General features: G+C 42.3%; 1 protein-coding gene across 1 annotated transcript in view; it reads right to left on the bottom strand.

The window, feature by feature from the left end:
- Positions 1-4,599: 4,599 nt before the first annotated feature.
- The window catches only part of LOC306936297 (extracellular serine/threonine protein kinase FAM20C-like), a gene marked incomplete at its 3' end in the record, with an annotated part of 32,890 nt that continues 24,098 nt past the window's right edge, over positions 4,600-13,391 (bottom strand). Inside the window, exons 2-8 of the mRNA XM_079519786.1 lie at positions 11,701-11,790; positions 9,601-9,716; positions 7,327-7,507; positions 6,274-6,383; positions 5,893-5,974; positions 5,286-5,345; positions 4,600-4,846 (exon numbers count right to left, since the gene is read on the bottom strand). Coding sequence (XP_079375912.1) covers positions 4,600-4,846; positions 5,286-5,345; positions 5,893-5,974; positions 6,274-6,383; positions 7,327-7,409 — 582 coding nt within the window. The 5' untranslated portion in view covers positions 7,410-7,507; positions 9,601-9,716; positions 11,701-11,790. The remainder of the gene's footprint in view (positions 4,847-5,285; positions 5,346-5,892; positions 5,975-6,273; positions 6,384-7,326; positions 7,508-9,600; positions 9,717-11,700; positions 11,791-13,391) is intronic.

The following is a 13,391-nucleotide window of genomic DNA, read 5'->3' as shown; positions in this document are numbered from 1 at the left end:
TAGCTGTGAAACTTCTCCTCCTTTTGGTGACGTTTCGAAATCGAAAGTGCACTGGATTCTCTCCACCCAGTATGACGCTGTAGCTCTGGTCCAGCTAATGACGCTGCAAACCTCGCACCTTTGGTATGCAAATTCGGGGGGTGCGCTACTATACCTGGCCAACGGATAGGCAATGGCATACAGTGTTGGAAAAAGTACTCCATTGTTTTACTTAAGTAAAAGTACCAATACTGTACTGTACTGTACAGTACAATATTTAAATCAATCAATCAATACTGCAATTTAGAACTACTCTGTTACAAGTAAATGTACGGAATTGAAAATGTAGGCCTACAGTACAAAAGTATCGGCATCAAAATGTACTTAAAGTACTAAAAGTAAAAGTACTCATATTGAAGAACGTCACATTGCACAAGTTCAAAGTGTACAAAGTTCAAGTACAAACTCACAATGTGTCACGTTGCGACGCATTGTGAGCTTGTAGATCGGCCGAAGTTGTAGATAAGAAGTTAAAATACAAATATTAATATAATAACAAATATTAATCCTGTCTGTTTTCACAGGAGTTGACACATGGTTATATATGTATTTCTTTTGTGGGTTTCCGTTTTATGGATTAAAAATAAACAATTTTAATTTGCCAGGCCAGCTGTTTGCATATAGTAATTTGGGGAGAAAACAATACACAATAACAACTATTTGCTTTAAGCAAACAGTTTTTAGTCTTCTAATAGAAGTAGGCCTACTCAACGTTGCAAAATGTATTAAGATGTATTAAATAAATGAGCTTTTTAACTATTTGATTTATTTTTTATTATATATAATGTTTCCACCTGACAGCAATATATTGTTCTGTATCAGTCAGTTTGATCTGATTCCGTTCAAATTGGCTACTATGACTGCCTGAATTCCACAGGCCTGTGGGCTACCTGGACAAGTGGGCACCTGGACAACTAGCACCTGGACGAGTGGGCACCTGGACAACTAGCACCTGGACAAAAAGCAACAAATTGCTTTTGTCACTGTGTGTGTGTGTGTGTGTGTGTGTGTGTGTGTGTGTGTGTGTGTGTGTGTGTGTGTGGCTTGAGGATTATAGGGCTGTCCAAGTGTAAGGCAAAGCAGCTTGCAACATACTGTTCAATCTCCTCCATTATAGGCAGTCGGTCTATTTGGAGGAGAAGGTGCTTTTTGTACCCATGATTCACTTTCGGTGTCGGTAATATGAGAGACTGAAGTGACCAATGTTGGCTGTGATTAAGTTCATGTGTTGTATATTCTGTACATTTAGGGCTTGTTTGGACTAAAGCACATGATGTTTTAAGTGCGTGGGATATCAGAAGCAACTGAAAATATTTGTGCCCTTGATAATGTATTTTATAAATGTGGACTCAAATAAAGAAATTGAAATGTGTGTGTGTGTGTGTGTGTGTGTGTGTGTGTGCGTGCGTGCGTGCGTGCGTGCGGTCTCCTGTGACAACGTGTGTGGCGTTAATTACAGACAGGCAGGTGTACAAACCACATGGTCAAGCTCATGCATGTCACATTGATGGACCATGCCCATGCGTTGTTCCACCTCAATGTGCCCTCCCATGGAGTGGCTCTAACCAATGTCCAGGCAGCATGTCTCTGCTGTAGGTGAGAAACCACCTAACTGGTGAAGATATAATATTTACTTATACTTACTTATATTTTTAAAACAATGCAATACTGCCTCATCAAAGTTGCTATTGTGACTTTATATATTGTCAATTACTTGCATGAGAGGGGGAGGGGTGTGATGGAGTTAGTTGCTTTAGCAGACAGTTTGAGGGTCCAATGGAGTTAAGAGGTTTTGTTAGATGCGCTTTTTACTATACTTTTCATTGGTTCAATATTGTTGTAACCAACACACAGACGTAGGGTGTTCGATAGCAATAGCAACATTGAGTTAGGTGGTTTCCTCCCAACAACGACGATGTACTGTATATGGCTATAAAAGGGACCAAAAGAGATCTCCATATATTTGACTGTTCCCCCACATCCAATTTAAGATCCAGAGGTGGGCCTAGGCCATGGCTCAGTGGTCCAGGCACCTTGGCTGGTAATCCAGTCTGGCAGTGTTTGATTTACCGGTATATGGCCATATCAGATGATTTACCGGTATATGGCCATATCAGATGATTTACCGGTATATGGCCATATCAGATGATTTACTGGTATATGGCCATATCAGATGATTTACTGGTATATGGCCATATCAGATGATTTACCGGTATATGGCCATATCAGATGATTTACTGGTATATGGCCATATCAGATGATTTACCGGTATATGGCCATATCAGATGATTTACTGGTATATGGCCATATCAGATGATTTACCGGTATATGGCCATATCAGATGATTTACTGGTATATGGCCATATCAGATGATTTACCGGTATATGGCCATATCAGATGATTTACCGGTATATGGCCATATCAGATGATTTACCGGTATATGTTGATATGCCATATCAGTTGGATCAGTGATCTCTGATCAGTGATCTCAGTGTTTGATGTACCAGTATATGGCCATATCAGTTGGATCAGTGATCTCTAGATGTGAGGATGTGATTTACCGGTATATGGCCATATCAGTTGGATCAGTGATCTCTAGATGTGGTATATGCAGTGGCGGTCCGTGCCGAAATGAACTAGGCCTTCAACCCCCCCCAAAAACTAGCCGATCTACAAGCTCACGACTGCGCGCGCGCGTGCACACACACACACACACACACACACACACACACACACACACACACACACACACACAAGTGGTTCCGCAGCGCACAGCCACATAAGACACGGCCACACACACTGTCAGCACGGACAACCACACGTCCTGAAGTCCACAACCATAGCCTATAAAACGATCAATCAATAAGCTGCGTCGCATCGCGATATAAATATTATATAAATTATATAAAGATCCTTACCATGGCTGCCTGCATCATACCAATGGTCTACCCTGCAAGCTTTTCTTGAAGTCCTTCCTTCTCGAAAAATGCTTTGACTGTAAATCCACCACTAAATCTGTTTCTTCTCCTCCTTCAGCCGTTTTCCGCGTTTGTTTGTGAGTTAAATCTATTTAGCTCCTCAATCAACCCACAAATGGGAACTCGCGCAGAAAGTTTGAAACACCCAGTTCTCTTTTCTCATTTGACAATATTTCCCCCCAATGATGGGATCCAAGCAAGACGTTAACGTCACCAAAGGCCAGCTAGCTGGCACTGGTACATGAAAGAAAACGCCCAGCAGGGCAAACTCGAAATCTGATTGGCTAAGGAACCTGTCAATCTCTATATTGATCCCATTCATTTCAACAGCAAGGGGATTCACTGGAGTTTCTGCAGGCCTCCTGGTAGAGAATTTTTCCCGGAGACAACACAAGGAAATAATCTCATTGGTTAAAAAAAACCCAAGGGCTGTTGTACCTGCACAGAATGGAAGCAGAGCATCCAGCCTGTCTGAGTGAAAAACAGTGCAGTGGCAGCGAAATAAATATAATATTATATATAATATTATAGATATAATATTTGTTAAAAAGAAAAACTTATTATAAAATATAAATTTCTGCATCAGGCAAGTGGCATCAGGCAAGTGGGTCAGCAGAGAAGGCCTTGCTGGCCCTGACGGCCCACCACTGGGTATATGGCCATATGTATCAGTTGGATCAGTGATCTCTAGATGTGGTATATGGCCATATCAGTTGGATCAGTGATCTCTAGATGTGGTATATGCCCATATCAGTTGGATCAGTGATCTCTAGATGTGGTATATGGCCATATCAGTTGGATCAGTGATCTCTAGATGTGGTATATGGCCATATCAGTTGGATCAGTGATCTCTAGATGATTTACCGGTATATGGCCATATCAGTTGGATCAGTGATCTCTAGATGATTTACCCAGCGGATTCGACCGTTATCTCTGCATTGGAATGGCGAAATCATCCGTTATCAGCATGTTTGAATGGTGCCAAAATGTCCATACTGGCATCCTCACCACATAGCCTGGTCAAGGTTTCCCCCTGGTGGACGTGTCATTTCCAACTATTGTCGGTGCATGGAACTAGGAGCTACTAATATATACTATTCTCTGCCTATCAGGACGGACGGCGCTGAGTCGGGTCTGGTGGCCTTCGCAACGCTCGGCACGGCGACTCGCTCAGACACGGCGCGCCTCCGTCACCGGTATATGGCCATATCAGTTGGATCAGTGATCTCTAGATGATTTACCGGTATATGGCCATATCAGTTGGATCAGTGATCTCTAGATGATTTACCGGTATATGGCCATATCAGTTGGATCAGTGATCTCTAGATGTGAGGATGTGATTTACCGGTATATGGCCATATCAGTTGGATCAGTGATCTCTAGATGTGAGGATGTGATTTACCGGTATATGGCCATATCAGTTGGATCAGTGATCTCTAGATGTGAGGGCAGCGCAGCTGCACAAACCTCTACTTGCTTAATTGCCACCATGTCAAACACATACAGTTGGCATTGAACTGCAATCCTCTGGCAACATAAATCAATAGTGAAGATTTTAGAAAAAGTATATATATTTTTATTGTCATGCAGGCTGTTCATAGTATCCTTCCATGTCATCATAGAGGACGTCGTCATGACGACCCTGACAGGTGCTTATCGCCTGCAGGACATTTCCCAGGCGACGGTCCAAGGCAGAGAGCTGTGGTTCAGAGAGGAGTGGGGCCATGCGCTCCAAGGGATCCTGGGCCAGTGACTCTCGCATGACATCACTCAGACGGAAGCCAGGAAGGGACAAGAGTCGTAGGCGCAGCAGAGTGGAGCGTCGGATCCTATATAAAAACATTTAAAAAGCATTACCTGATGAAAGTCACTAACCTCATTAATTAATCCCCTTTTTTTTGTCTTTTCTAGTAAGTACGTTTAAAACGAGATTTTCCCCATAGGTAAAAATGGTGCCTTTATCCAAGGCGCTTTACATAGATTGTGCATTACATTCACCCATTCACACACACATTCATACACCGATGGCGGCGGAAGCCATGCAAGGTACCAACCAGCACATCGGGAGCAATTTGGGGTTCAGTGTCTTGCCCAAGGACACTTCGACATGTAGACAGGAGGAGCCGGGATTCGAACCGCCGACCCATGGATCATTGGACGACCTGCTCTACCTCCTGAGCCACAGCCACAGGTATAAAAGCATACTGTATATATGTGTCTCTTGTTTTTGTCTTACTATCAATTTAACATTTCAGATAATTCTTTTACCTGCAACACTGTTTCAAGGGAGCCAGAATAGAGGGCTCGTCGCGAGAATGACGCCCAAACCTAGGAAGCATCCACACAAATCATCATATGAGACGCTTCGTTCAATTGAATCTACCATTACCAAGTTAAATACGTCACCATCATGGAGGTCAAGGTCAAGTTTATTCATATGTCCCAAGCTGGGCACTTCATTTTACAGCAGATAATAATTACAAACAGTAGAACATACATAACAACAACAACAGACATACGTATACATTATCACAAGATACAGATGTTACATTAAATATAAAGTGGAACTAGAGCTAAAGTGCACCGAGTGTAACTACATCTACCTCCTCCTGCTTCCCTTGTTGATGGCCCGGATGGATGGAGGTATAAATGAGAATTTGTACCCGTTGGTTTTAGTAACAGGGGTCTTTAACCATTGACCGGATGGCAGGAATTCATATTCCCGGTATAGGTTTTTTAGCACCTGCTCATCATATATATATGACTCAGACAGCTGAATTTTGCCCCATCTGGAGGTGCATTAACATTACAAAATATGTAATTTGTATATGTACTGTATGGAGTGTTTATTAATATTAGTATGAATACTACTCACGCCCGTCCATTGTCCAGGTGCAGCATGAAGGTATCATTACCAAACTTCTCAAATGTCTCATAGTGATGTCTGTCCATATTGCCTTTGAATGGAAATAAGATTAGTGATGATTCTACTGATCTGGGATAATGGGATGGAATTTTAGGCAGACGCATAACGGTACAATAGTAGCCTACCGTAAGGCCTGAACCTTGACAAATAAATATATTAACGTTTCTTTCTAACTTCAGCAACAACCAAGAATGTAATAATCTCTCCTGATGACTTTATCTGTGACCATATTATGGTAATTTTGAATGGTAATGAAAATGTGTTGCATTACAATGAATGGAATCCTGAATAATGCTCTGTAGGAATGTGGATTTCAAGGTGTTTACTAACTCATAAGATAGTCCAGTATAGCCATGTCAATCAGGTCCACCAGTCTGGAGCCATGGTTGTATGGAGGGGTCTGTTTCACTGTATCACAGTACGCAGAGTCCTTCTCCCACCTGGGAACAGTGACGCCACAGTGACAAAGAAAAGACAATTCTTTGACATAATCAAAAGGTGCCGTACAACTGTGTTTTATTGCACATCCCATGTGCCTAGTTTAAAGTTTAAATGTATTTAGTTCAACTTGGTGTCTCTCTGAACACAAGCTTCAGAGAGAGAGAGAGAGTGTGTGAGCTCTCTCTCTCTCTCTCTCTCTCTCTCTCTCTCTCTCTCTCTCTCTCTCTCTCTCTCTCCAAAGCTTGTTGTGTTCTTGGCTGACAGGGACCTACAGAGACGCCACAATTGATTGGTTGATTGAAACGTTGAGGTTCTCTCTGGGAGTAACAAGGATGGTTAGGATCAGGAACGAGTACAACAGAGGGACAGCGCATGTCAGATGTTTTGGAGATAAGGCCAGACTGAGATGGTTTGGACACGTACAGAGGAGGGATTTTTGATGAATTGAACATGGTGGACCCTCTTGTAAACAAGTGTAATGCTTAATTGGGACTCACAGTTAACAGTCTTTGTATTGAGTTTGTGCTTGAAATGTACTGTAATTCTGCAAACTGTTAATAAATATTTCAATCAATCAATCAATCAGGATAGTGAGTGTATCTGTAGAAGGATGTTGAGGTTGGACCTGCCAGGCAGGAGAGGAAGACCAAAAAGAAGATTTATGGATGTAGAGGTCATGAAGTTAGTTTGTGTGAGAGAAGAGTAGGCAGAGAACAGGGTGAGATGGAGGCAGATGATTCGCTGTGGCGACCCCTGAAGGGAAAAGCCGAAAGGAAAAGAAGTAGGAATACCAAATAAATATAATATTACTGATATAATAGTGATCATTACAGTGTGCTACTACTGTAATGGTGCCCACCAGAATTCAGGTGGACTGACAAGACAGGCAGATATGGCAGCCCGCATGCATCATCAATGGGACAGATAATTAATATAACTCACTGTGCCAGCTTGGTGCGGCTGTACGAGCGCCTCCACGGTGACCTCCAGGATCTCCGTGGGGCCAGGTCGAGGTCGGGCAACATGGCTGCCAGGGAAACTTCCACCGAATGGGGCCGACCGCAGAGTGGGTGCTCCGTGGAACAGTAGTACTCACACTGGCCGTAGAAACACACATTCCCCGCTAGAGGGAGACAGATACCATGGGTTTGAAGTCCTGTTAATGCTGTACCTGCTACAGTTTAGACTTTAGACTAGAGTAGTAGAGTGACAAAGTGGAGTGAGTGGTGCAACTCCATGTGGGGGTCCCGAGGGGGCCCTAACCCCCCCCCCCCCCCCCCCCGGTGGGGGTTAGGGTTAGGGGGGGAAGTTCCAGACCCACAGGAACGGCCGGCCCGATTCCGGCGAACCGCCCCACATCCGAAACGGCTGAGAAATGACCGTGTGGGGGTCCCTCTACTGTACCCTTACTTATTGTAAGTCGCTTTGGATAAAAGCGTCTGCTAAATGACTGTAATGTAATGTAATGTAATGTACCCTCTACTGTACTGTACTGTCACTGTACTGTACTGTACTGGCACACCTGAAATCACCATATGTACCCTCTACTGTACTGTACTGTCACTGTACTGTACTGTACTGGCACACCTGAAATCACCATATATACAGTTAATATGTGCGTGTGTGTTTGTGTGTGTGTTAGGTTGCGCACAAGTGGTGAAAAACAACCATGCTGTTTTCGTGCTCAGACGCACCCAGCCACCCACACACACACATAGCTCCGTAAGGGAGTGGTTGCACCACTCAAAAAATGTGTTGAGATGTAAAGTAGTCTATACTATATATGGGCATAAAGACAGGGGGAAAACACTCACAGTAGGCCTACCTACACATTACACTAACAAACAAAACATTCACCAAACATGGACCATTACAGGTTTCTTTTATAAAATGACCATGTAGCATTTTACTGTACTGCTTGCACCAACCTTGGCTTTACTTTCATTGTCTCCACCAGGCCGAAGGCATGGGGAGAGAGTATGTTTTGCACTCCGTCCGTGTGTGTGTGTGTGTGTGTGTGTGTGTGTGTGTGTGTGTGTGTGTGTGTGTGTGTGTGTGTGTGTGTGTGTCCGTCCTTCCTTCCTTCCTTCCTTCCTTCCGTCCTTCCGTCCGTTATCAGCTAATCTCCGTTACCGTTGGCCCGATCCATGCCAAACTTTGCACACACACTCCATGGATGCCAACGATGAACCTCTGCCCCAAATATTCCTCAACGGCCCGTTATAGCGCCACCATGAGGCCGATTTAGGCAAAACACATTTCTGTAGATTACTCGTACACATTTTATCCATACATCACACAATTCGGTATACACTATCTCCATAGTCATGTGATCAACACAGATCTGCACAATTTCCCATGTTCCATCCTGATTGGCTAATATTGGCTTCCAAAGCTCACATGATTGGTCCGTTTCGAACAAAATGCCACAAATCACAAACACAGTGTGCAATTTCCGTGAAATTATACACGCACATTTCCACTAGGCCGAGGACGACATGCCACTCATTCTTTTCGGAATCAGCCTCATGGTGGCACTATAACAGGCCAATTCCTGTTTTTAGCTATAACTTCATCAATCTGTATACAACTTATGTATGCGCACTCCCTAGAGGCCATGAAAAAACATTGTCTATGCATCCCTCCACATCTGCCGGTTATAGCGCCACCATGAGGCCGATTTCTGCTAAACACATTGCTTATGTTAGTCGCACAGATTTCATCCAAATCTCACGCAAATCGGTACACATGATCTCTGTAGTCATGTGATCAAGACGAGTCTGTTGGATTTATCAGATTCTACACTGATTGGCTAACATTGCCTTCTAAAGTTTTCAGGAGTGGCCCGTTTCGTTCAAAATGCTGCACATGTCCTGCTCATCCACAATTCTATCCTCAGAGATTCTATGAGTGATCTGGCTCTGCATTTCCTCAACAAAATGAAGAAAATTGTTGCAAAAAACAAACAAACAAACAAAAAAACATGTTTGTATTACTCCTAAACATTTTGCCAAACATCACACACACTCCTATCCTCCTGGTGGAGACCTGTGCCCAGAAGGGCACTTTTTCTAGTTATGTTTACTTTCATCAGTGTGTTTAGTACATGCTGATGTAATTAAAGTGTCAGTTGAATGCTACGGATCGACCAGTAGTAATCTCAGCTATACACTAGGCCTATATCAATTAGGCACAAGCACGAACACACATGTGTACCAGGGGAGGTGAAGAAGGTTCTGGATAGGCGGTGGTCTGTGGTGACCTCCTTGACCTCTGTGGTGGCGTTGATGAGACGGCCGACTACTGGAGGCACCCTGTTGAAACCTAACACTCTGAAACAGAGAGAGAGAGAGAGAGAGAGTCCATGCAGTGCATCCATTATATATTAGAATCTTTCATGTCCAAACTTTCTTACAGTACAAAATCCCTTTTATTCTAAAAATAAATAAAGATGAAAGCCTTGCTTATAAAGCTAGTATCCATATGTTTAATGTATGTTGTCTCTCTCTTCTTATCTCTGACTCAAATCTTGAGAGAAGTGTACAACAGATACATGATTATGACATGTATTCGCGGTATTTTGGTTTGTAATATACCTATAATTTGATTTTCCGGTATGAGAGTCTTTCTCTCTCTATCTTAAAGGCCCCTTTTTTCAGAAGAAAAGTCAAAGCCTTGCTTTTAAAGCTTTTATGTATGTTCTGTCTCTCTCTTTCCTGAGTCCTGACATGTTTGCGTGCGCGCGTGCGTGTGTGTGTCTGTGTGTGGCTGTATTTTGGTTTGTATATTTTGTAACGAAAGAGACCTATAATTTATTTACCGGTATGAGAATATTTGATATTTTATTCTCTCTCTCTCTCTCTCTCTCTCCCCCTCTCTCTCTCTCCCTCTCCCCCTCTCCCTCTCCCTCTCCAAGAATCCAACAGATCCATCCAAGCAAAGTGCAGAACATCTACACCAGCGATTTCAAACCTGAAAAATAAAGCTTTGAATTTATTTTTTTAAATTGTGATACCAATAAATAGGAATTTAAAGTAGCCTATACTGCATGAGTTTCATTGACCCAAACCAGAATACAATCAATTAATTGATCGTTAAAAGCAGCTGTCAGATGCGTGGGGCCACAAACACTTTTGATAGCCAATATTCGATGGGAAAAGGTTGCGGAGAATACTAATTAACACTATTGCTGCCCAAACTGTACCGCGCCAGGCCTCCTGACAATGCTTCCAGACATTAAGCAGGGCATGGAGTCAGCAGTAATGTGGTTTCTTAGTCCACAGCCGTTTGATGTGGTTTGACTGGTTAATCAAAGCGACAGTGCCATTATCTCCTTCAACAGTGACTATATTTCTCTCTCCCAAACGTTCTGCCTCTAAGCATTCTAAGGGCATTCAGCCAAGCATAAGGTTCCCTTTCCCTTATATAATATATTAGATGGGTCATGGAAGGCTCAACTTTAATACAAGTTTACTTTTCTTACTGTATACCGTCTGTGGCAATAGCTGAATTTACACTTTATGCTGCTATCACATTACATACAGTTGGAGGCCATCGATATTGTCCTTTTCTTTTTGCTGAGGTTTGCGTGATCTGCGCAAAAGGACAGTTAACCCATTTTGGGCGGGAACCCCACGTGTTTTAAACATTATGTTATAATTTAGCTATTGAAAAATAGCAGATCTACAAGCTCATAGCGCGCCACCGAGTTGCGCGCTACGAGCTTGTAGGTCTGCTATTTTTGAAAAATCGCGAAAATATTTATTTCAGAAAACTAGTGCAAATGCAAAATCAAAAAATAATCAAGATTGCCCCACATGTCCGGCGGGTGTTCGGAAAACAATTACTTCCGTACCGACCGTAGTTTTCAATAAAAAAAACATTTTAATCCACTCCGTCCATACTAAAGTCCATACTCTGTCTCGGAATCTGGCGGCCATCTTGGTTTTCTCTCCATTGTAAATGCGCAACAGAACCCTGGCCACTAGGGGCGCGGCCAATGTTCTGTTGCGCATTTACAATGGAGGAGTATGGACGGAGTGGATTAAAATATTTTTTTTATTGAAAACTACGGTCGGTACGGAAGTAATTGTTTTCCGAACACCCGCCGGACATGTGTAGATTTTGCATTTGTACAAGGTAAGAGTGATTTTGAGGCACAAACGTAAACACGAGCCCTCTTAAAGGGGACCTAGTCGTTTAGACTCTCGAAAAAAACCTCTACGAGAGTCTAAATGTTTGGGCTAAGTATTGTTAAGTGTACATGGAAACAGTCATTTTATGAATTAATGTTTGATATTCAACACCATTGCTTACCTTTAGCCAGCTTGGTGTACAGCATCCCCTTTTTGTCCCCACACGTGACTGGGATTTGATCCTTATACTTGGCCTTAACCCGAGGTGAACCTGGACAATGAACAAGAGGGGTTTACATTGCCTTTCCCTGGAACTGGAACCAGGTTTACACTTGAGATTAAAGGGGTATGTCACCTTAAAACATACTCTGAAGGACAGTATTAGCCCTAGAATGGCTCTGTTGTTACATACAGTATACAGTATTTCACATACAGAGCCATAGAACGGTCGCGGTTACTTTCATGTCGGACGTTAACTGGGCGGCCTTAATTTGATAAATGCTCTGTTTGTACTCACCCATTAAATAATTCCAAAGACGTGGAGTGAAATATGGTCCTCTAGTTTTTTATCCATGTGAAAGTTCTGGCACAAAACGTGTATTTAGTCAATTATCTCCACTTTTTCAAGAGATGCACACGGACGTCTTTCTCTCCGGGCGAGGGGGGACTGGAATGATCGATGAACTGATTTTAGACGTCATCACCAATTGACAAGGGAAACACAAAAGTTTGGGTCACACAATTGGCAGGTGCCTTGCGATAGGTGCTGGGTAATTAATCACACCACCTGCCAATTGTGTGACCCAAACTTTTGTGTTTCCCTTGTCAATTGGTGATGACGTCTAAAATCAGTTCATCGATCATTCCAGTCCCCCCTCGCCCGGAGAGAAAGACGTCCGTGTGCATCTCTTGAAAAATTGGAGATAATTGACTAAATACACGTTTTGTGCCAGAACTTTTACATGGATATAAAACTAGAGGACCATATTTCACTCCACGTCTTTGGAATTATTTAATGGGTGAGTACAAACGGAGCATTTATCACATTCAGGCCGCCAAGTTTACGTCCAACATGATGGTAAGCACGACCGTTCTATGCCTATGATACATGAACATTTACAAAGTTAATTAAATGATCACAGGCATTCTAGGTCTAGGACAGTATCAGACACCAGAAACAAGGATGAGTGTTTTAAATATTAAATCAAGCAACTTCAAAACTGTTCAGGGTTCACACAAAAGCCAGACTAGATGTTAAAGTGACCCCAAAAGTGATTTAAAGTTTAGGCTTTTAGAATCACACAGACCTGGACAGTGATGACAATGATTTGAGTGTAGCCTACAGTAGATACAAATGTGATGTTGGTTTTTTTTTATGGTTAAAGTGCACCACCTAGTGTTATAGGAGGGGATTTACATATTTCTTCGGTAGAAATATTTGTTGTATATTAAGTAATATAACTTTATTTATATAGCACTTTTTAAACATGAGTTACAAAGTGCTGAATAGCAGTTCTGTTGGAGTAAGGGTAAGTAAGAGAATGGGAGTACCTTCCAGTCTGAGAGAGGTACAGCATGTAAATGTAAGACCAGTACCTACAAGATTCTAAATTAAAGTTCACAAATAAATAAGCATTTTAACTTCTGCTACGTTATCTTCCTGATATATTTGGAATGTATTACTTTCTTTGGAGTATATTCTTCATATGTCTCAGCTATATCTGACCAATGACCATGCAATCTGGGTACCTATCAGCAAAACAAATTAAGAAATACAGCACCCTCTTTTCCTTTGAATTTAGTCAACAGTGTGACCACCCTTCTGGGTTAGCCAAGTAAAACCAAAGCAAGGTTAGCAAAGCAAAGTTACTA

This window comes from Electrona antarctica, assembly GCF_951216825.1.
Source record: "Electrona antarctica genome assembly, chromosome: 14".
NCBI lineage: Eukaryota > Metazoa > Chordata > Actinopteri > Myctophiformes > Myctophidae > Electrona > Electrona antarctica.
Note: the sequence above shows the minus strand (reverse complement) of the source record. Positions and strands in the feature narration are given on the sequence as shown.